The sequence below is a fragment of the Debaryomyces hansenii genome (assembly GCF_000006445.2).
Source record: "Debaryomyces hansenii CBS767 chromosome E complete sequence".
NCBI classification, from domain to species: domain Eukaryota; kingdom Fungi; phylum Ascomycota; class Pichiomycetes; order Serinales; family Debaryomycetaceae; genus Debaryomyces; species Debaryomyces hansenii.
In genome coordinates, this window is record NC_006047.2 from 1,741,337 (window position 1) to 1,763,981 (window position 22,645).

At 34.2% G+C, this 22,645-nt stretch overlaps 16 protein-coding genes across 16 annotated transcripts; 8 read left to right on the forward strand and 8 right to left on the reverse strand. All coding sequences in view use genetic code 12, as the record gives it.

Moving 5' to 3' along the window:
• Positions 1 to 37: 37 nt before the first annotated feature.
• On the reverse strand, positions 38 to 784 carry DEHA2E21054g (DEHA2E21054p; the record flags this gene model as incomplete). Its single annotated transcript, XM_460219.1, has 1 exon — positions 38 to 784. One exon carries the CDS (start codon positions 782 to 784, stop codon positions 38 to 40), a length of 747 nt encoding a protein of 248 aa, XP_460219.1.
• A 227-nt stretch (positions 785 to 1,011) lies between these two features.
• DEHA2E21076g (DEHA2E21076p) lies at positions 1,012 to 1,734 on the reverse strand (the record flags this gene model as incomplete). The annotated part of the gene is made up of 1 exon (XM_460220.1): positions 1,012 to 1,734. One exon carries the CDS (start codon positions 1,732 to 1,734, stop codon positions 1,012 to 1,014), a length of 723 nt encoding a protein of 240 aa, XP_460220.2.
• A 110-nt stretch (positions 1,735 to 1,844) lies between these two features.
• Positions 1,845 to 2,537, forward strand: DEHA2E21098g (DEHA2E21098p; the record flags this gene model as incomplete). Its single annotated transcript, XM_460221.1, has 1 exon — positions 1,845 to 2,537. One exon carries the CDS (start codon positions 1,845 to 1,847, stop codon positions 2,535 to 2,537), a length of 693 nt encoding a protein of 230 aa, XP_460221.2.
• Positions 2,538 to 2,761: 224 nt separating this feature from the next.
• DEHA2E21120g (DEHA2E21120p) lies at positions 2,762 to 3,940 on the forward strand (the record flags this gene model as incomplete). Its single annotated transcript, XM_460222.1, has 1 exon — positions 2,762 to 3,940. One exon carries the CDS (start codon positions 2,762 to 2,764, stop codon positions 3,938 to 3,940), a length of 1,179 nt encoding a protein of 392 aa, XP_460222.1.
• Positions 3,941 to 4,043: 103 nt separating this feature from the next.
• On the forward strand, positions 4,044 to 6,263 carry DEHA2E21142g (DEHA2E21142p; the record flags this gene model as incomplete). Its single annotated transcript, XM_460223.2, has 2 exons — positions 4,044 to 4,113; positions 4,168 to 6,263. The coding sequence occupies 2 exons, from the start codon at positions 4,044 to 4,046 to the stop codon at positions 6,261 to 6,263; spliced, it is 2,166 nt and encodes a 721-aa protein (XP_460223.2).
• Positions 6,264 to 6,281: 18 nt separating this feature from the next.
• On the reverse strand, positions 6,282 to 7,334 carry DEHA2E21164g (DEHA2E21164p; the record flags this gene model as incomplete). The annotated part of the gene is made up of 1 exon (XM_460224.1): positions 6,282 to 7,334. One exon carries the CDS (start codon positions 7,332 to 7,334, stop codon positions 6,282 to 6,284), a length of 1,053 nt encoding a protein of 350 aa, XP_460224.1.
• Positions 7,335 to 7,514: 180 nt separating this feature from the next.
• On the reverse strand, positions 7,515 to 8,582 carry DEHA2E21186g (DEHA2E21186p; the record flags this gene model as incomplete). Its single annotated transcript, XM_460225.1, has 1 exon — positions 7,515 to 8,582. One exon carries the CDS (start codon positions 8,580 to 8,582, stop codon positions 7,515 to 7,517), a length of 1,068 nt encoding a protein of 355 aa, XP_460225.2.
• Positions 8,583 to 8,758: 176 nt separating this feature from the next.
• DEHA2E21208g (DEHA2E21208p) lies at positions 8,759 to 10,483 on the reverse strand (the record flags this gene model as incomplete). Its single annotated transcript, XM_460226.1, has 1 exon — positions 8,759 to 10,483. The coding sequence occupies one exon, from the start codon at positions 10,481 to 10,483 to the stop codon at positions 8,759 to 8,761; it is 1,725 nt and encodes a 574-aa protein (XP_460226.2).
• A 251-nt stretch (positions 10,484 to 10,734) lies between these two features.
• On the forward strand, positions 10,735 to 12,204 carry DEHA2E21230g (DEHA2E21230p; the record flags this gene model as incomplete). The annotated part of the gene is made up of 1 exon (XM_460227.1): positions 10,735 to 12,204. The coding sequence occupies one exon, from the start codon at positions 10,735 to 10,737 to the stop codon at positions 12,202 to 12,204; it is 1,470 nt and encodes a 489-aa protein (XP_460227.2).
• Positions 12,205 to 12,315: 111 nt separating this feature from the next.
• Positions 12,316 to 13,413, reverse strand: DEHA2E21252g (DEHA2E21252p; the record flags this gene model as incomplete). Its single annotated transcript, XM_460228.1, has 1 exon — positions 12,316 to 13,413. The coding sequence occupies one exon, from the start codon at positions 13,411 to 13,413 to the stop codon at positions 12,316 to 12,318; it is 1,098 nt and encodes a 365-aa protein (XP_460228.2).
• A 540-nt stretch (positions 13,414 to 13,953) lies between these two features.
• On the forward strand, positions 13,954 to 15,054 carry DEHA2E21274g (DEHA2E21274p; the record flags this gene model as incomplete). Its single annotated transcript, XM_460229.1, has 1 exon — positions 13,954 to 15,054. One exon carries the CDS (start codon positions 13,954 to 13,956, stop codon positions 15,052 to 15,054), a length of 1,101 nt encoding a protein of 366 aa, XP_460229.1.
• Positions 15,055 to 15,277: 223 nt separating this feature from the next.
• On the forward strand, positions 15,278 to 16,312 carry DEHA2E21296g (DEHA2E21296p; the record flags this gene model as incomplete). Its single annotated transcript, XM_460230.1, has 1 exon — positions 15,278 to 16,312. One exon carries the CDS (start codon positions 15,278 to 15,280, stop codon positions 16,310 to 16,312), a length of 1,035 nt encoding a protein of 344 aa, XP_460230.2.
• Positions 16,313 to 16,377: 65 nt separating this feature from the next.
• On the reverse strand, positions 16,378 to 17,949 carry DEHA2E21318g (DEHA2E21318p; the record flags this gene model as incomplete). The annotated part of the gene is made up of 1 exon (XM_002770472.1): positions 16,378 to 17,949. The coding sequence occupies one exon, from the start codon at positions 17,947 to 17,949 to the stop codon at positions 16,378 to 16,380; it is 1,572 nt and encodes a 523-aa protein (XP_002770518.1).
• Positions 17,950 to 18,128: 179 nt separating this feature from the next.
• Positions 18,129 to 20,654, forward strand: DEHA2E21340g (DEHA2E21340p; the record flags this gene model as incomplete). The annotated part of the gene is made up of 1 exon (XM_002770473.1): positions 18,129 to 20,654. The coding sequence occupies one exon, from the start codon at positions 18,129 to 18,131 to the stop codon at positions 20,652 to 20,654; it is 2,526 nt and encodes an 841-aa protein (XP_002770519.1).
• A 118-nt stretch (positions 20,655 to 20,772) lies between these two features.
• DEHA2E21362g (DEHA2E21362p) lies at positions 20,773 to 21,177 on the forward strand (the record flags this gene model as incomplete). The annotated part of the gene is made up of 1 exon (XM_460233.1): positions 20,773 to 21,177. The coding sequence occupies one exon, from the start codon at positions 20,773 to 20,775 to the stop codon at positions 21,175 to 21,177; it is 405 nt and encodes a 134-aa protein (XP_460233.2).
• Positions 21,178 to 21,276: 99 nt separating this feature from the next.
• On the reverse strand, positions 21,277 to 22,404 carry DEHA2E21384g (DEHA2E21384p; the record flags this gene model as incomplete). The annotated part of the gene is made up of 1 exon (XM_460234.1): positions 21,277 to 22,404. One exon carries the CDS (start codon positions 22,402 to 22,404, stop codon positions 21,277 to 21,279), a length of 1,128 nt encoding a protein of 375 aa, XP_460234.2.
• Positions 22,405 to 22,645: the final 241 nt, after the last annotated feature.

A 22,645-nucleotide genomic window follows, 5' to 3' on the forward strand; every position in this document is an offset into this window, starting at 1 on the left:
TAAATAAGGTGGTGTTCAATTAAGGTTGCTATAAAACTTATTTCTTTGAACCTTGGGCAGCAACAGCAGCGGCACCAGCAGCAGCAGCTTCTGGGTCTAAGTAGTAAGCTGGCTTGGTTGGTTGTAATTTTTCGTCTAATTCATAAACTAATGGAATACCGGTTGGAATGTTTAAGCCGGCAATATCGTCATCAGAGATGTTGTCCAAGTGCTTAACCAATGCTCTTAAGGAGTTACCGTGGGCAGCGACAATGACAGTCTTACCTTCCAATAAGTCCTTAGAGATTTCGTCTTGCCAGTATGGCAACAATCTGTCGATAACCAATTTCAAAGATTCGGTCTTTGGTAATACAGATGGGTCGACGTCTCTGTAACGTTCGTCACCAGCTTGGGAGAACTCAGAGTCATCGGCGATGACTGGTGGTGGAACGTCAAATGATCTTCTCCAAGTTTGGAACTTTTCTTGACCGTATTCTTCTAAGGTGGCAGCCTTATCCTTACCTTGTAAAGCACCGTAGTGTCTTTCGTTTAATCTCCACGATCTCTTGACTGGAATGTACAATTGATCAGCAGTGTTCAAAGCAATGTTGGCAGTTTGAATAGCTCTAGATAACTTGGAGGTGTATAAAACGTCACCCTTTAAGTTGGCTTCCTTTAATAATTCACCAGCTCTGGCAGCTTCCTTTTCACCAATGTCGGACAAACGACAATCAACCCAACCGGTGAATAAGTTCTTTTCGTTCCATGTGGATTGTCCGTGTCTAACTAAGATTAATTTAACCATTTTGTTTCTAGTATGTTGTATGTATCAATAAGATATATATATATATCGATAGTAATGTGAAATTTTATAGCAAACTGTGTCTTTATATATTCGTGAATTCCTCACCCGGGCGAGAACATCAACGAATTTTCGGTTGTTCGGACTTCTCTGAGCCTTCCACACTTTGCACGGTTAAGACGATAATTACATTTTAAGCGTTCAGCAATAACAAGCAAGCGTATATTTACTCAATTACCTAAAGAATAGTTAGTGGCCTCAGAAGCAGTGAGGTTCTTGTGGTCAGTAGGGTTAGCTGCCAGTTCGTAGAGCGTAATCACTGGGTCCTTCGTCAACTCGGTAAACTCACCTCGTAATTCAATGTAATGCAAATGAGACTCATCTTCGTCATCATCGTAGATATCATCGATAAACAATGTCAATTGCTGGACACCAGTGAATATATGGCGAGGTAAATAATGTTCAACAAAATCACCATCGTCCTCTAGCACGTCGGGCACGTCTTCATCATCATTAAGCATAACGCCTACCTGGGGGTGAGTGATAGTGTAGGTAGGCTTCTTGGAGTGGGCGTTATCGAAATCAATCGTTTTGTCATTTTTCCAGACTTTTATTGTTTTGGGACAGTATTTATCACCGTTAGTTCGTAATATTAACGAGAAGAGTTTGACCGAACCGTTCAAAAACGGGATATTGATAATGATCTGAGGATCACAGTCTGTCTTTATGATGGGCTTGAGTTGATACTTGTCTTCCTGCGATCTAAAGATCTTTTGTAGGTCGTCTGGAGGATTAGCCAAATTCAATGCGGTTGCATGGGGTAAATCAATCTTGCTTAAAAGTGATTGAGATTCGTTAGTTGGAATTGGAGCAACATGCAGATGGCCATGCCCTGATCCATGGTTATGCCCCGATCCATTTCCATGATTATGATGTTCATCTTCACACGACATTATAGTAGAAGTGATGTGTTGTTAAAGATAACTAAAAGTATAGCCTTTCGCGTGACAATTTAAACCGCTGTTAAATGTAAAGAACGTTTCCAAATCGATTTTCTGCAACAATGGCCATACGAAATCCTACTAATACGTTGATATTGACAAACGTAGCATCTGGGATACTAAACGACCCTAGTCCTTTGGTTGAATTTTTGTCGAAGAAGAACTATACGATTGAGTTAGTCGCTTTACCTAAATTTGGCAGAATTTTGGTGATATGTGATATAACGGAGAACTCACAAGAGGTGTTGCAGTCACTTAAACTCTCTAGTGAATGGGGTTATTTGGGGATCACATACAGCATAAGAGATAATCATTGGAGCATTCTGGGTTCAGACGCCGATTTATTTGCCAGCAAAGTGGACTCAAAAGACTACTTAGAACTCCCGCTGGAAGATGGCAGCAGAAGATTTCTAATTTCACCTCCACTTTCACCTCCAGCGGAATGGGACCATTGGGATAGGGTTGAAGAGGGACCTAATTCTAAATCAGTCTATTCGCCACAAGACTTGTCTCATTTACTTTGGGAAAGGCTTGGAGGACTTCAGAGCTCAGATGTTCGTAAGTACCAAGATGAAGAGATAGAAGAAAATGAATATGAGATTAGGGACATGAAAACAGAACCAGAAGTATTATTTGAAGATATAGATAATGGGGTCCCTGCAATAGTGCTAGATACGGTTAATAACAAGAATAAATCTGACCCCCTGTCCAAAAAACCGATTGCAAAGACTTCAATCCCTCCGCCTTTGGATTAAGCTCTCGATATCATTAATATGTTAGCTAGCCTGATTCAAATGGTTCTGTTGCAGAAAATGACATGAATGATGTCGAAAATGATAATGTTTATGACAAGGTGTGTATATAATTCGTCTAGAAAAATTTTTGACTATGCGAAAAATACTTACAGAGATGAGATAGAAATATATAGGAACAAATCAATTTTTATAACCTTAGTCTATAACTTATTTGCATATTAATAATGGCTAGAACTAGATCTAAAGGTATTGCTTCTCCTAGGGTGCCTACCCCAACAAAATCCAAGAAGAATGGTGCTATTGCTAATTCACCAGCTGCTTCACCCTCTATCAAAAAGAGTAAAAGTATACCAAAGACTAAATCAAACGAGAAATCTAAGGTAAAACAATTACAAAATGAAGAAGCACAGGGTTCAATAGTATCCAAGAATGTTGCTGATAAGGCCATAAGTGAATTAAGCAAATTCTTAGACCGTGAAGCTGAAAAAGAACAATCTGATAAAACCCTCTTATTTGATAACGATGAGGAAACTAAAAATTTATTTTTACAAATCACCACCAAGAAATATTATTCTACCAAGCCAAACTTCAAGCCTAAGTTGATTAAGTTGAGCAATGCTATTCACAATCCTGAGTCAAGGAGCTTGAAGACTTGTTTAATCATTCGTGACCAATTAATTACTGACCCTGAACAATTGGAAATCATTGAGAATGCAAGCTTACCTACTTTACAACAGATCGTTCCATTGAGCGCCTTAAAAACTGAATATAAGCATTACGAAAAGCGTCGTCAATTATATTCTGAATACGATTTATTCCTTGTTGATGATGCATTATTAAACTCGATGCCTACATTACTTGGAAAGGTATTTTACGGTAACGGTAACACCAAGATCCCATTACCTATCAGAGTCACATCTACTTCAAACAATAAAGAATTCTCGATCACAACCATTGGAAACCAGTTGAATAAGTGCTTGAACAGTACATTTTTCTTACCACCAGTTGGAGTCAATATTTCAGTCAAGATTGGATCTATATCCAGCGACTTCAAGAAAAATCAATTGGTTGAAAATTTGGAAGATGTTTTATCTCACTTTGATAAAGACTCTTTAAGAAGTGTAATGATTAAGACGGATTTGTCGCCTTCTTTGCCATTATATTACGCCGAAAAATTGTATAACGATGAAGATGTCTTAGAAGAAAATGCTAAGGCTTCAAAGAATACGGATGATGAACAAGAAGTCAGGTTATCTACTTTTGAAAAAGGGTTATTGGAATTGGGTGATGCTGATGAAGTTGCAAAGATTATTGGTAAGAAATTGAAAAAACAACAACAGCAAGAACAACAGAAGTTGAATAAGGTTACAAAGCCAAAGAAAACCAAAAGCATCTCTAAATAATATATATACTAGTTTTAAAGTAGTCATTTAACATCGTTTTATAATATTCGTTTTGTATCTTTTTGTGTATAAAAAATCTCATGGATTTCGTATAAGCGAAGTTATGGAATACAAGAGTTTTCTACTCTTTAAACTATTTATGTGGATTTTCACCTATACCGATAGCCAAACTAGTATGTATTAGCGTGTACCAAATAATTAGCTACATTGACTAACCAATAATTAAGGTTATAAAAAATGGCTACGGCCAGACAACGTATATCAATTAGGTAGGTCGTCAGAAAAGGTAGGATCATCAAATTTCATTTATTTTAATCAAATTTACATTTCGAAAGAACACTTACAGATTGAAATCAAACCAGTACTTAAAAGCAGTATTTATGACTGTGATTTAAAGTCTCCGTTATTAGTAAAAATTCAATCTAGAGCCATCACCAGGGTCAATGGTGAAAAGGTTAAGCTTCGAAAAGACCAGCCGCCATTCGTGAATGATTACACGCATGAAAATCTAATTACTATAACATTCAAAGAAGAAAATGCTATGTCTATTACAATTGAGTGGATTCCCTTAAACATATGTAGATATACTAAGCAAGTTATGGTGAACGGTAACTTGGATTCCAATCCTCTAACTGATGAATTACTTAAATTATTTGATAATGGTATCGATTTACGTATCGCAAAGAACCCTTTCTATGCTAGTCATTACCTCACCCTTTCGGATCATTTAAGTTACGGGCTTAAAGTTTCATTACTGAGAGGAATACCTATACTAAATACTGATTGGACAGATTTCATAATGGAAAATAAAGATAGCATCGACAATTGGTTCCTAGAGCTTGATCCAGGTAAATTCCTACCTTTCTCTACGAAAGATAATCGATATTTAATACAGAACAAGGAAAGAACCAAATTGCTAAGTAATTCAATGTTTGTTATATTTCATGATACGAAAGACAAATTATCCAAATGGATTAGTTCGCTTGGAGGCAAGGTTTTTAAAGCCGATATCTCTGCTTATTACTGTGAAAGAAAAATTGATCAAAATTTGACATCTACGGTTAAAATGAAGGTAAAAGAAGCCGAATGTGATAAATGCTTTTTAATGGAATTTAACGATCATGAGGTAAAGCATTATAATCAAATAGAAGAAGCATTAAATAATTTTGCGCAAACAAATTCTAGCAATATTGTTACTGAAGCAATGTTGTATGAGAGTGTAGTTAATGTGTCCACGAGCAATTTGCAAGGTTTGAATCTTGAAAGAGAATTGAAACGATCTACATCAGCCGAAATACTATTCTCTCAACCGCAAAGAAAAAGAAGAAGATTCAAAAAAGTTGGAATAACAGATTTTTTTGACTTTAAACCACCCATAAAAACTGAAAGTCCAGCACCTGATGATTCTGTTGATAAAAATATAACTGATGAACATCTGAAGCGGAATAATATGAACAGTGCTACGAATTTAGCTTTACCTGATAGTTCACACACTGCTGACGACAACAACCGGTCATTGGTTCATACTGATACATCCTTAAATAATTCATCTAACAAAAGTAATGAAGAGAGCAATATTATCACGCATAAGAGGCAAATTTACGACTCCACAGAAGAAGAACCTAAATTAAAAAAGAGAAAAGAAGAAACGAAGATTGGCAAATTCATACCACAAATTTCACTCCTTGATGCCATTAAATCTACTAAAGAACGAGCTAAAGAAAATGTTCGTGAAGAATTGGGTATGGATGAAAAAGAAAGCGATGGCTTAAATGAAAACTTGAATAATTTAGCTATTGTCGAAACGATTGATATTTCTATAAGGAGAAGAAAACCTATTACAAATGAAATTAGTAATAAATCATATAAAGAAAAAAAGAATTTCAAAACTTTCAGAAAAAATAAACTGTTGGCAAATGAAAGAAGAAATTTTATCGATATGCGACCGATTTTTGTTGGCGATGGAGTAGATAATGTGTTTATTGAAAAAAATACTAAAGATAAGGAAAACACCCAGAAACAACTGAAGTTGATGAGTGATATTGGCAGAGTTATGGGTGATGTCAGTGGGTATAAACCCTATTCCATCAGCCTAGAAGATGATCATGATCCTGATGTAGATAGTTTCTCGTTTGGAATTAGAAACGAGCCTTTGCATGAATCCACCCTTTTCGTTCCAGAAGATGATACTCAAAGAGAACATGATCATACTCCCACTTCAGGTATCAAACGAAATGATAACGAAACTCGCAATGACTCTGATGATGATGTTGATGATGATGACGATGATGATCAGCCTAAATTTGCATTCAGTAGAACATGATTATGTATTACTATAATGTCATAATTTAATTCCACATAAACCTAATTTTCTAAAGTATGTATTGTGACTCTCGTAATAGTTACGATTAATATTATTGCTGATATCGCCTCTAATGCAATGCAAATTATTCCCATTAATGCAATCAATTACTTGATTCGGAGATGGCATATAATTTGCCGAAGAGCAATTCAAATATATTTGGTTATCAAACTGATAATAAGTTTCAAATATATTCCTACTCCTGGGAATAGTTGTAATAATATCGTTTCGATGAATAATCCTGAAGTACTTTCTTTTAAATGAGTTATGTTGCGGTTTAACTGAGCTTCCTGTTACCTTATCAACCCAATGTACAAAATCTTCATTACCAACTAATGGTTGGCCCATGGTGACCAAGGTCAACCTGTCATATCCTAGATCTAAATAATGCAATGCAAGTAATAAGCTTATTGACCCACCCATAGAGTGACCTAGAAAAACAAGTTCATAATCATCATCTTGACTCAACTCATCTTCAAGATACCTATTTATATTATTTAGCGTATATTGAAAATATTCATAAAACCCCTGATGAACTTTGCAATCATTGCCACATCTTGGTAAGCTACGGCCCAACTCTGTGTATTTAACCATATTCGCTTTTAGATCTTTATAAGTGTCAAATATTGACCGTGTTCCTCTTAATGACACTATTATACATTTTCTTGGATTTTCTTCGGCATCAGTACGGTTATTGAAAAATATATTTCGATAGGTTGTTGCAATATAACCACAGACGGAATCAGCAAAGCACCATTGGTGCACCAACGTCATATTGGGGAAACGTTTTTCACAATTTAAATCACAGTTGAATGGTTTCGATATCTTTTTCCCTTGGGAAATGCAATACGAAATGTCAATTAAATGTGCATATGTGAATAAATTTGAATATATTTCGTGATCGATTGGTTGCGGAACAGGTGAATCATCAGTTAGGTATGTTTGAACAGTGCCCCCGAGTATTAAATTGAAATGCCATAAGGCTTGAAGCCATATTATAAGCGACAACTTTAGGAATTGGTTATTCATCATATTTACCAATGCATTGTATTCGAAGAGCTATTTTCATACTGTTATACATTTTTAGCATCAATATACTGATAAGATGATCAAATTCTCAATATATGTTTATGTAAGCAAAGTTACATTCGAAGATTGCAAAATTACCCATGAAGACTTTGAATTCTTAGAATTTCTAATACCATACACACATTAGGAATGTTTATCTCTATAATGCTTCATATAATTATATAGTGATTTCGAATTATTAATTTTAAGAACATCGCCGCAAATCGTGCATGTAACTCCTTGATGGTGATAAACCACACCGTCTTTAACAAATTTATAAAGGCCGAAGTAACGCGGATTTGGCACTAACAGATTATGTCTAGTAATTCCGTGAAGTAGAGATAAATGATCATAATAATCAACAGTCTCCATGTTTTTAAATACAATGCACGGACAAAAAGGGCAGAGGCCGCATTTTGAATACAAGTTGATCTCTCCTCTCTGGTCTTTAGAATACCTTAAAAATTCAGTCCTGTAAGGTATGTACTTGTTAAATCGTTTGTTATGCTTGTAGCAGAACTTTGAATATAGATCAGTAAAAGGACTATTGGCGCCCCTTGTATAGTGAGTGCGATTGATATTGCAAACTTTAAACTCTTCTTCTTGTAATAACTGGATAACATTTTCATTCGGTATAACCAAATCCTTCGAAATACACGAAGGAATGCTATTAGTTAACATTTTACCACATTTTATCCAAAACTGCTTACCGTAATAATCACCTTTAATTGGTTTTGGAGGAACCGTTAGATACGATTTATCCCCCAGTCGAGGCCGAAAACAGACCATACTTTTATTCTCTGGAGTTGGCGGTGAAATATTAATAGTTGGAAGGTCTGTGTTGCTAGATACTGTAGGAACAACATGGATATCATCTCTTTTGAAGTCTAGGTCATTAATTGTAGAGTCACTTTGGTCTTCCTCGCAAACTAGAGAACTATCAAATAGTTCAATATAACTGTTTGTTCCACAAGACCCTATTAATGAAATTATTTCAGAAACATCTACTCCTTCATCTAGTTCAACTAATGTTTCATTCCTGTCTGTTTCTTCTTTATGTGAATTGAGTAATACCGTACTGCATGATTTCCAAGTCATTTGTTGCAATTCCAATCCTCCATCCATTCTACCATACTCTCGAGAAAAATCATATCCGTTATTTTTACAACAAAAATTCATTAGAAGCTTTGAAGATACCACAACTATACTCATTCATTTTGATGTCTAACTTTATAAATATAAATGTTCATTAATTCTTGTATGCCACAGTTTGCGCTTTCTGAAATTTTGGAACCATCCCGAATTCGGAAATAATTCTAGAAGAAAAGCATACCAAGAAAAATTGCGAAAAAAAAATATACTCATTTCTAAATACAAACTATATGAGCTTAATCATTAGTCGATAATTTGGAAATATAAACCTTTAGTTGTATTAAAAAATTGGTTACAATTACAGCTAATAGTGTTCCGCCCATAACAGATAGCCATAATGCTAGGTTAGTAAGGAATCTGAAAATTCGTCTGAAGTTTAAAATTCCTATGGGACTTATCAGTGATAATGTTGTATGCTTCGTTCGGTTTTGTGAAAACAATCTATTCATACTCCAAATAAATAATATTGCAAATAGTATACAAGCCGTAATAAAACGTACTATTTTAAATATGTCAGATTTGAGAGTAGTAAGCATTCCGAAACCACTTTCCAAGCCAGAAGCTACATTATTATATGTCAATAATAATGCGTCCATAATCCCATTACTAGTCAAAAGATTCAACCCTTCTATTAAGTAAGATGATGCATTACCTACTTTATCGGAAAGATCATCAATATTATAAATTACTTCTTCAAGTTTGGTCGTAGTTTCCTCAAGCCTTAAATTGATACTATCGATAAAAGTAGCAACATGTTTAGTTATCTCTTCACTCGTGTCTCTAATAGCATTGTCTATTGCTTGGTCGCTGAATTGCGAAAGATAAGAAATAGTTTCTTCAAATTCAAATCTAATTACCTCGTTATGCTCATGAAGTTGCGTATCTGTCTCTATTAGGGCATTATTCATATTATTAGATAAAACTTCATTTTTTTTTAAAGATTGAGAAATACCGTTTGTAATATTTTGAGCGTCTTGAGATAAAATATCTAACGACTCTAAATTTGTAAGTATACTATCCAATAATGATATAGATTCGTCCGATAAATTTCTAACATCATCTAATACTGAATTCTTCATGTCTGTCAATTTGGTTTCAAAATCCAAATCTTCAATTGCGATGGAAATCCTTGATAATTCAAAATCCAAATACTTAATGTTATTTGCCATATCTTCTACGAGGTTTTCAGTACCCAATGAAAATTTTTTAGATATTTCTAGAGAAGTCAGCAACATTGAACTATACTGCTCAGAAAATTCTTCATACTTTTCTTTCACTTCTTCACTTGTTTTTTCGTTTTGGTCTAAAATAACCTTCATCATGCGTTGTAATTCTTTGAATTCGTTTTTCATCATTTGTTGTATGTGAGTAGAATCCTTATAAGAATCATTAAGATCTTGAAACATTTTACTATATAGCTTTGTGATGTTCGAATACAACGAGATTATTTGCTCTTTTTCAAAAGGTAAAGACTCTTCGTAACATATTTTAGTAATTTCTCTGTAGTATCCACTAAACGTTGTCCAGTATTGGGGTGCTCTTTCTATGTCAAATATACAGCTGTCAAAATCATTATCGTTGATCATATTGTAACACGAGCTCGGATACGTAACTTTTGAATTTTCAAACTCGCAAATAGATAACTGGATTGCTGCTTTTTTTTGTAGCCCCGGCTCTATTGAATCTACTCCCAATCGCATACATTCAGGAATAATATCTTTTAAAGCATCTTTAACGCATTTGGATCTGGGCTTCATAAATATTATGTCTTCAAAATCAGATTCGGTTAATGAAAATGATTCTAAGTGTCTTGACATTATACTTTCTATCATTTCACTCTGTAGGTATGTGGGTTCCTGTAACATTTTACCCACGTTGTTGTTCTCTCCATCGTGCATTGTGGATGTTGCAATAGCTGCAAACAATGTAATGAGAAACCAACTTATATTGACACAATCCATGTAAAAATTTTTACTATGTATATTTTAGAAGAAGTTTTTGAATTAAATTACTTCTTCTTCGATATTTCTTAAGTACTCGTAGTGTCTTCAAGTAAGTACTGGTAAGAGGCATTAAACATATATGAAACTTCTGATTCATATCTAAAAATTCGTAATTGGTTACATAATCGGTCCGGTTTTTTTCGATCTTCGTGTTTAAAGCCAATACGTACTACTTATATTGTAAGTTTCTAGTTACATCCTAAGTAAATATGTATCGAAGTCTGCAGAGATTCATTAGTGCTAAGACGAGATCGTCAATAAGAAGCTACGGTACTCGAACCCCTTTTCTGTTCGTTCCCAATGAAGAAAAATTTCTATTTGAAAGTGAAAAATTAACACCAGAACAAAATAAGGCAGCCATACCAAAGAGACCAAGTTATGATCACTTGCAGAAATACCATTATGAAATTCGTAGTCCAGAAGATGTTGCCGACTTGATTATGAAACTCGACTTCAAGGATATTTTCTTGACTAGTTTGGCGAAAGATTCACCTATACTAGGCGATGCAACTTACAAGTTTGTGTCTAAAGATCCTTCAAAGACGCCTGAACCAATCATGTTACATTTCACTGCTATTACGTGTAAATGGGCGGAAGTTTTTAATGATCAAATCCATGATCTCTCAAATATACCAGAACAAGATGCGTCATTGAATTATGAAAACAAGAATCTCATAGAACAAATATCAAAAGGATTGCAGAATTACAAAGAAATTACAGGGGAAAACAACTTGCTTACATCGGATAATTTGAAAAAGGCGTTCAAGTTCTTAAAGGCGTTTGAAAATAGTGAAAAGAAAGTGACTGGGATTTCAACACAATCTGAACTCTCACCAGTAATTACTTTCGAAGCCATGTCTTCATATTTGTTAAATTCTGAAGAAGTCAAGCAAAATGTTGAAAACTTTGATATATTTCTATCATTCATTGAAGAAAACATACAACTCTTCACACTTGAAAGCCTTAAACAGTTTCTTGTTTTACTCATTAATAATTTGCATGAATCAAAATTGTCAACTATACAACTGAAGCTCAATGCATTTACGAAATTTATGGATAATACTATTTTCGAAATATATCCCTCAATAACATCTGAGTTGAATCCAATATATTTAGATAAATTATCCTATTTGTATACAATGACTTCAAACATCCTAAAGGCTAACGAAATATTGTCTATATTGATTCAAAATTACAAGTTATCACCTTCTAAAGAAACGTTTAATTCCTTTTTAGCTGGATATGAAAAGTTTTTGAATAATATTGAGGGAACAAATCAGTTAAAACGTAAGGAGACTATCTTAAGGGATTTATCAAACTTAAAACCGGCATTTTTTCATGAGGGTTTAAGTAAAATTTCATTCAATTTATTGTTAAACAATTCTGTGTCTGATGTTCATGAGTTGGAAAAATTTTTGAAGCTAGTATTATTGAGTGATAATGGAGAAAATTTACTAGCCAATTTTTCACAAGACATTATTAGAAAAATACAGAGCATACAATTTAAGAGTAACGATCCAGTCAACGCAAAATCTTTGCAATTATCACAACTTATTAGGTTGTTAGTTATCGATAATAACATCAAATTTTCAGACGCAGCATTAACTTTATGTGAAGAATTATATTCCGGGTTTAATCAGAAATCGAACGTGAAACAAATTCAAGCCCTAAAGGTCTGATCCTACTGCATAATAATATATATAAGTAGCCATGTATTAACATTGTAAATATAAATTACCCAAACAACTAATTTAATAGTCAAATTATTACGAATTAAAGATTATTTCCGATTAAGTGATATGTTCGTGGTCATTAAGTAGCCTCATTTGGATGTTCTCATGCTCGTTATAACTATCATCTCTACTGGAACTAATTGAAACATCATCCCCAGTTTCATTATGACCTGAATGTCGTATCCAACCACTATGTGTACTAATATTAGCTGGAAATAATTCAGGAGCATGACTATGTCCTTCCTGAGGTGTATCGTCATTATTGTAATTACTGTAAAAACCGTTCGTATAAACATAGAACCCATCATCACTATCTGTATCTTTCCAGTTTAGCACGCCAACATTTACACTCTTTCTCATATCATCATTTTCATATCTATATTCATCATTTAGATATTTTCTTGAAGAAATTGACCTCTTTATAAAGCAAAGCATAGAAGTCACAGTAGATAATAAAATTATTGGACATAGCTGAAGCCAGCCTAAATAGCTCAAATGTGGTATAAACAACAAAATATCTGACAAGAATGCTAATAAAGTCAGTAAGAATGATAGAAGTGATAGCATAAGCATGAAGTTCAAATATGGGGTGATATCCTTACTTTTTCGCTCATTATCCACCGTCCCCTCATCTGATAAAGAGTTCATTTTGGTTGCTGAAGTACTTTCAGTAAGTTCTGTAGAACTATTATTCCTGCTGTTTTGTCGTATTTTCACCTTTTTTCTAACTGCATCTTTAAAAGGCACTTTTGTTTCAGATTCTTCAAGCCATAATATTACAGTTAAAGCTAAACTCAATAAGAATAATAATGTAGTGAAGCAAAAGCCCACTATATGAACAACTAATAATTTAGAAATAACATATCTTGCTCTTGAAGGAAGTTCTGCAGCAGCAAAATCCGGATATTCACCATTTTCATCATCCATAAACGAATAAAATGCATCGGTCTCCGGTGGATATCCTACCTTAGGCTTTGAGCATATATTATTCGACGTACATAGACCAAGTACACCGAATGTATAATTTCCATACTTTGACAAATGTAGGTTATATCCAATTCCTTTGCCGGTAATAGGTACTGATATTATAGGTAAAAGCTGTATAGTTAAGCATATCAGCACAAACAAATCTAGGATTAGTAAGCCTTTATGCATTGCAAGTCCTATATCGTTATCTAATAGAAGCTAGATGGGTTCTCATAGACAATCTAATACTCAGCTCCAGTGCGGATGACGCAGGTTTTTAGGTCTTCCCGGTAATAAAGGTATATATCTATATTACCTCTACTAAATGGATTTGTCGTATTGATAATAGAGGTGGCCGGTCTATCTGCCAAATTGAACTCCTATATAAACCTATAATTACTCATGCTACATATTTCTATTCCTATTGATCCAAACAGCATATGCGATAGCCGTATATTCCATCACAATGAATTAGTTAATACATAAACCATCGATAAAATAGTTGTATTGACTTGTCACGTGATTGCACACAATAAGAGAAGCAAAGGTTCCCTAACATTAAACCTTGACTTAAAGCTAATGAAATACTTTACTTTTGCAGTATACTTCTCATTATTAGCTGTATTGTTGTCAATATTCATTAGCAGTTGTAAAAGAATACCTTCTTGTATCAATAGTATTCTGAAATCATATCCATCAAAGATCACTAACATATCCTTCAAAGCAACAATGTCTACAGTACCTTCAAACCATCCATATTATAAGGAATTGGAAATTGCATCTATAGCAGTTATGAGAACCTCGATCTTGACAAAGGAATTGAGTGACTCAATTGCTACTACGCAAAAGTCTGGGACACATACGAAAGATGATAAGTCCCCTGTCACTATCGGAGACTATGCATCTCAAGCTATTATCAACCATGCGATTAAACTCAACTTTCCAGAAGACGAAATTGTAGGTGAAGAAGATGCGGAAGTATTAAGAAAGGATAATGCTGAAGGGAAGGACTTAAGTGCTAAAGTATTAGAAATTATTTCGGATGTGCAATCCCAAACCAGCCAATACAATGATAGATTAGGAAAACTCGAAAATGAGGCTGAAATATATGATAGTATTGATTTGGGTAATTCCCAAGGTGGCTCCAAGGGACGTTTCTGGGCGTTAGATCCAATTGATGGTACCAAAGGGTTTTTAAGAGGTGACCAATTTGCGGTTTGTTTAGCGTTGATAGAGGACGGAAAAGTCGTGTTAGGAGTTATTGGATGTCCAAATTTACCAGCTACGGTTATTTCTAATGAGGAAATGAGTGGCACAAAAGGAGGCTTATTCTCTGCTGTTAGAGGTGTAGGTTCTTTCTACTCAAATTTATTTGATAAACAAGATTTCACGCCGTTAGCCGAGCAAGAAAAGATCAAAATGACTCAACATACTTCACCAGAATCATTAAAGGTTGTTGAAGGTGTAGAAAAGGGCCATTCTTCTCACTCAACTCAATCCCAAATAAAGGATAAGTTAGGTTTCAACAATGAAACGGTTTCAAAGCAAACTATTAATTTAGATTCGCAAGTTAAGTACTGTGTATTGGCAAAAGGACAAGCTGACGTATATTTGCGCTTGCCTATCAGTGACACATATCGTGAAAAGATTTGGGACCATGCTGCTGGTAATATCTTAGTTTACGAAAGTGGCGGACTTGTAGGAGATATTCATGGTAACGAATTGAACTTCGGAAATGGAAGACACTTGAATTCTCAAGGGGTAGTTGCAGGTAATAAATCAGTTTTTAAGAAAGTGATTGAAGCTGTTGGTGATGTTTTACAAGCATGATTTTATAGTTATTCTAATAGGTGCGATATTTTCGCATAAAAATATCTGAACGTTTTTTTGCTCATAAAAAAAATAGGTATGCGCATACACAATTTTGCAGCCTATTAATACTTTATTAGTATTATATCTATATTCGCTATACTCATAATCGATCTGTAAGATAATATATTCTAATTTAAATATTCTTTATGACACTTTCATAATATAGTCTTCTCGAGTTATTATGGGACTTATAAGTAAACTGAATGAGAAAGATATGTCTGAACCGTTTCGTTCAATGACCACGCATTTCAATAAACCTTGCTACTTAATTACTGGGTCGAATTCTGCTAGACATAAAGAGGATACTACCTATTCAATCCAAGCAATTACAAATGTTATTTTGAATGCTGTAATATCTGGCTATGAGTATATTCTCAAAATAATAAAAAATTATAAACGAAGACGAATGGAGAAAAGATCAAAAGAGGAACAACACCTTAATAGAACTGAATTTATAGCTCTAGTTCTAGAAAGATTACCATTTCTTTACACACATTCAAAAGAAGTTGAGAATGCACAGTGGATAAAAATCGCATATGACTTGAAGATGCGAGATAAATTGATACCAAACACAGTAAGATATCAAACAGGTCCGTATTACTTTATCAGTTTTGGTTCAATTTCAACGCAGATTAAAAGACAGTTTTTCTTATCATTTTTGAACAATGATAGAACTGGTAATTCTCAAATGATTTATCCAACTAAGAAGCCCATGACAAACTTTAGTTGCCATGAATCGTGGGATTCATATTGTAACGTTCCAATTAAAATGAGAAAGAATGCGGCGAATGAATTTTTTGAATATCTAACTTCAGAGGAGATTAAATCTATCATATTGAATGGTGATCGTTCATATGCAGATTTTCATGAAGATAGCATTCTTGAAGATGATTCTCAAAAAGATTGGTTTCATAAATGGGGGTATGTGTACGAGACGGAATCGGATTGTTATAGAGCCTTGGATTTAGAACTTAAAAACTATTCATTAGAATTAACTGTGTTAGATAATTTGCTCAAGTTGGGAGTAAGTTTTGCAGAATTACCAAAAACTTCTACTCTTGGAATAGAAACTCTTAAAGATCTAATTGAAGAAAAACGGACATTGATCTTAGAGAGATACATTCCTGTGGCTATTCAAAAGAAGGCTATTAAGGCCAACCAGCTAAGTAAATGTGAGGCTAATACTGCGAAATATAATGAATTAATGTGTTATTAAATAAAATAAAAAGCTTCTAGTATAGTTAATATTTACAAGGTTCGAACTCTCTTTTTAGTGTAAGATCAGCTGAATTCAACAACGTAGTAATTTTGTTTTCCAGCTCTAACAAGTAATAATTTTCCATCAATTAAGTGATCTTTGTCGAATAAGACCACATCTTCCGGGTCAATATGTTGGTTCCTATCAAGCCCCAAATAAATACCCCCTGCTGCAATCAAGTTTTTGGTTTCAGTCTTTGATTTTTTCATCACTTTCGCCAACAAGGTACTTAATTTTAAATCATCAATATTAAAATCATCGAATTTAAATCTCACCAATATTCCTGATTTTTCAAATACGCTAATTAATTTATTAGCCGAAATATCATCAATGAAGGGTTGATCAGGTGTAGGAAATAAAAAGCTTGTTACATAGGCCATTTTATCTCCCATTCCATTACCATGGATCAAGTCGGTTACTTCACGAGCCAAAATTCTCTGTGCTGCCCTTATTCCTGGATCCTCATTATGCTTCTGAACAATTTTTTCGATCGTAGCCATTGGTAAAATTGTGAAGACTTTCAAGAGTTTGGCAACTATTTCATCCGGAGTATTAATAAAATATTGATATAACTGGTAAGGTGTAGTTAACTTTTCATTTATAAATATAGCATTTCCCGCTGATTTTCCAAACTTTTCACCAGTTGGAGTTGTCAATAATGGAACCGTCATTCCGAATGATGGTTCTTCTATTTTGTCTTTAGGTTTTGAAACCCTATTAAAATGCTTCTGTAACCTAGAAATCAAATCAACACCTGCAGTAATATTACCCCATTGGTCATTTCCGCCTATTTGTAAATTCACTTTTTCATTTTTGAACAAATGCCAAAAATCATATGCCTGCAATACCTGATATGAAAATTCATTAAACCCCAACCCGTGCTCAGATTTTAATCTTGATTGAATAGAATCACGTCCCAACATAGCGGACACTCTAATATGTTTCCCATAGGTAGATAAGAAGTCTAATATCTTAATGGATTCCCACCACTTGGCGTTGTTTTCTGTAAATATTTGACCTTGCTTTTGAATAGGAAAGTTTCTTGACTTCGCATACTCAACACCTTGCTTTAAAAAATTGGATAACTGATTTTGAATTCTATTTACATTGTCTAGTCTTTTCTCTTCAGCTAGCTGAGTTCTCTCGGTCGTACGGCCACTTGGGTCACCAACAGCACCAGTAGCACCACCTACTAACCCCACTACATCATGACCCCTCAAATTAAAATGAAGTAGTACCATTAACGGCAACAAATTTCCTAAATGTAAAGACTCTGCAGTTGGATCAGCTCCACAGTATAACTTGAACCTCTTTTCTGAGGATGGATCTGTCCACTTAAATAAATCATCATGCGTTATAGATTCAACTAAGTAACGAGATTGTAAATGGCCAACCAATGACACATCTATATCATTTGAAAAATCACCAAGTTTAGTTAATTCAGAAATCGTTGGAATAATGGTAACAGTTTCTGGTAAGTCTTCTTTCAGAATTGCAGGCATTGTCGTTTGAAATCTTTTGTTACTAGTTAAGCTAGACACAAAAGGGAAAAGGGTCCTGGCCCTACCATTCCCACTTATAAGTTTACTTATCATATTATTAATACGTCACAGAACTACAAGGAATAGGTTCAATTCGAGTTTATATTAGAACGAATTATCATCATTTTATTGATACTGTATATAGGAAATCATCTACATGAAAAATCATTTTTTTTAAGACATGAAGGATGCCTACAGAAGCTTGACAGAATACATATAATAGCCGTTACAGAATGTCGAATACAGCGTCAGATCTTTCAAAGGTATTAGAAGGATCGAATCACTCGAAGAAAAGAAAGAGAAGAAGAAATAATAAAGGGAAATCAACGACACAAAATTCTCCAACAGCCGCTTCAAGTACTGAAACTAATGAATTACCAACTGAAAATGACAATAAAAAGATAAAGTTTGACGATGATAGTGGTAATAATGGCGATATCTTAAATATTCGTGATAATGGTCTGTCTGTAAAGCTCACAGGTACGGATGACGATAAATTAATAGACGCAAATCTTAGCGATGAGACGGAAGAGAAAATAATAAAACCTAAAAAGAGCATAGAACAAAGCACTACGGACCCCAGGAAGGCAAAAAAGATGAAAAAAGTTGTGAATTATGAAGATAGTGAAGAAGATGAGGACGAAGGAAATAATTCATACTATAAGTCAAAAGATTTATCTAATTCGCAATTATCGAAGAAAGCATCTGATCTATACGAGGTACGTCAAAAATTACCAATCTTTCAGCATAAGGATGAAATACTCCGGTACGTAAATAAGAACCAAGTAACAGTTATTATTGGTGAAACTGGTTCTGGTAAATCTACACAAATACCACAATTTTTAATGCCGACGAATAGAAAACAAATAGCAGTTACGCAACCTCGTAGAGTTGCAGCCGCATCCTTGGCAGCAAGAGTCAGTGAAGAATATGGTTGTCGGTTGGGTCAAGAAGTTGGTTATCAAGTTAGATTTTCTAACGTTACACATCCCCATAAAACCAAGTTGAAGTATTTAACTGATGGTATGCTTTTAAGAGAAATTATGCTTGATGGAAACCTTAATAAATATTCCACAATTATTATTGATGAGGCCCATGAAAGAACAATTTTGACCGATTTGATTATGGGTTTCTTGAAAGAGTTAATTGTCTCTAAAAAGAGGGCTGATTTGAAAATAATAATTATGTCTGCCACTTTGAATGCTGAACTATTTAGTAAATTTTTTGATCAAGCACCAATCTTGTTCGTTGAGGGTAAGATGTATCCTGTTTCCAAACATTACTTGGCAGATTCAACAGAGGATATTGCAGATACTATGGTCAGAAGTATAGTTCAGGTTAACATGTCCGAACAAGAAGGTGATATTCTCTGTTTCTTACCAGGTCAGGAAGAAATTGATAGTTGTGTGAATATTTTACAACAAGTTGCACCTCAGTTACCTAGAGAGGCGCCTCTAATTGTCGCTTTACCACTTTATGCAGCCTTATCACCAGCCCAACAGCTGAAAATCTTTGAAAAGCTTCCAGGAAGAAAAAGAAAAGTCATTTTAGCTACAAATATTGCAGAGACATCGATTACTGTTAGCGGAGTTAAATATGTTATCGATTCGGGACTTCGAAAAGTAAAGGTATGGAAACATCAACTAGGTCTATCTACTTTATTAACTACACCTATATCTCAAGCTTCTGCGAAGCAAAGAGCAGGTAGAGCAGGTAGAGAATCACCTGGTAAGGTATTTCGTTTGTACCTGGAGAAGACATTTTTTAATCAATTGCCAAAACAGCAAGAGTCTGAAATTATGAGAAATGATATTGTATTACCAATATTGACTTTGAAGAAGATTGGGGTTGATGATTTACTCAATTGGACGTGGCTAGAGCATCCAGGACAAGAAGCAATTCTAAGCGCATTGACTACTTTGTACTCATTGGGTGCTTTGGATGATAGCGGTAAGATTACTAAACTAGGATATAAGATGTCCGTCTTGCCACTTCCTCCACAACTTTCTGTTGTTTTATTAAGTGCCTTAGATTTTGGTGTGCTAAGCTCAGTAATAGATATAGTTGCTTGTATTTCTGTGGATAACTTAATTTTGAACGTGGGAAGCGGTAACGGGGAAATCAGGGATGAAATCAATTTTAAAAGACGTAATTACTGCCCATTAGGATGCAAGCAAGGTGATCTAATTGCAGTAAAGGAATTCTTCAGTTACTACAAGGAATTAATAGATAATGGCAATACTTCTGAAGCAAAAGCGTGGTGTAAGGAATTGCACTTCAGTTATAAGGGCTTCAAAAATGTTATGAGAGTTAGAAATCAATTGAAGGACTACATGATGGCTACCGTAAGACAAGACGATACCCTCAAACAACATGAAAGAGATCAACAATTAAGGAACATTAAATTACAACTTGATGCTGAATCTCTTTTAGATGATGATTCAGACGCCGATACGGGTGTCTCTAAACAACCTCTTGATATTCCTGCAATTTTAAAATCATTCTTGAAAGGATATATCACTAATACTGCCATTGGTATGCCCGATAGATCATATAGAACATGCACCACTGGTCAGCTTATTAGTATACATCCATCTTCTACTTTATTTGGTAAAGCTAATCTTGATGCAATTATGTATATAGAATATGTTTATACTGCAAAAGGCTACGGCAGAAATTGTTCCGTTATTGAATTAGGCTGGCTTCAAGAAATAGCTCCACAGTTGCTTGGAGCCTCTAAAATCAGTATAAATGAATAATTAGTTTGTATACTTTTGGGTAGTAAATACATATAATAGCCTGTATAGTCTAACTGTCTTCCTTTAGTGTGGAGAGAAAATATATTTCTGACTGTGAGAAATTTAGCACTCAATTTATATGTCTACTCTTCGACTGAATAAGAGATCTATGGAATTCAAAGAACCTCTCCCACTTATAGAAAGACCTGAGTTTATCCATGCATCTGTAGAGTCAGATGGATCTGAGAATGGAAGTGAAATATCGTTGGCTACATATGGCTACCTTATAATACTTGTAAGTTGGACAGTATTCCTCATTTCGATGAATACTTTGTTTAAGGTATGGTCCTTTGTTATATATCCCTTATCATTAGATCCCATGACGAGACCTAAATATTACAAGTTAACTACATTTTTCGAACACCTCGATTATTACGTGCTAAGTTGTTGGTGTATTTATGTGGTTTTCTGGTGGTGGTCCTGCGCTTCTTGGGTTGGACTAAAACTATTCAGACATTCTAAAGGTATTCTGGTGAGTTCCTAGTACCTTTGAGATATGTATAATTATGATTAATGATTCTGGTTTAATTTTGTATTATATAACTATATTTATTATTTAATGAAATTACGCTTTCAATTAAACTTATTCATTCCCATCTTCTCCTCTGGACTTGGTCCACTCAGCATCTCCAGTTTGTCTTCCCGTAGGTATATTATGCGTCCTGGACACTTCAATTTTATTTTCTTTGTTAAATTTTTCACTATTATGTATAAGTATAACTTCTTGATACAATCTCATCAAGTTTCTGTTTTCATCTGAAGCCGTTAATGCCATATTCGAATAATATCTAACCAACTTATCATCGTTTAAAGTATCGATAAATTCTTTAATGTTTTTCAAACTAGACACAGATTCCAACTTGTTAATCTGCTTATCTGATTTGGTAATATATTTATCGCTTACATCCATAATGTATGTTTCACCGAAGGCAAAACACCAACTCATTTTCTTACCCCAGTTTTCACAGTAAAGATTTGGTTCATCAAATACTCCTTCACAGGGATCAAGATGGATCCATCTTTTCAAACCTAAACTATAGTATTCACACCACACATGATCCTCATGATTCCAGACGTATCTTATTTGAGATTGACTTCCCAACAATGCACGTAATATGAAAATGAAACAATTTACCCACTCACCACAGCGACCACTTTTAGTTTCTAGTAATTTAATTGGATTATTATATCTAGGAAAGCTGACGGCAATATTGCATTTAGTACATTTATAATTCTCTATAATTGAAATTTCACTTGGATTTATACTTGGAGGACCGGAGTTACCTGTTGGTACAATATTATTAGATGATTGTTTACATCGTGAACACTCAGGTTTATTGACCCACTTGAAAAAATCATGCTTGAAGTAATGTAATAACTCTAATACTATAAAATCTTCATATATTAAATTCGGGTCTTTAGCTTTGCTTTCTCTTTCATATTCTCTTTTATCTACACCCTCATAAATTTTAGCCAAGTCAATACAATCAAGTGCTATATCAAGCTCCGATGGAATCTTATGTTTTTCATTTGAATTGGAAACATCTATCAATTTCAGTATAAATCTCTTATCTTTATTGTCAAGCCTGGAGAATTGTTGCTGCCTATCCCTTTTGGTACCAATTGCTTTGAAGAGGCGACGCTTTGAATATGCAAGTATAAGTTTGTCAGCAAGCTCACCATATTCATATTTATTTCCTTGACTTGACATTATTTGTTCTCTCTATAGCTCTTATATTCTTAAACATAAAAGATCAATGGTTGAAGTTAAATCTTGCGATCTGATCAAATGTTTTAGGTGCACTTTTATAACTTTTTGTAGGTGGATAAGTTTTGACCAATTAACTTATTTTGAAGAGCAGTAACTAATATAGAATTTTCTTTACAATATTTTTAATGGCATTTTATACGTAGCCTTGTTTTATATTTATTAATTCCTATCTATTATGAAA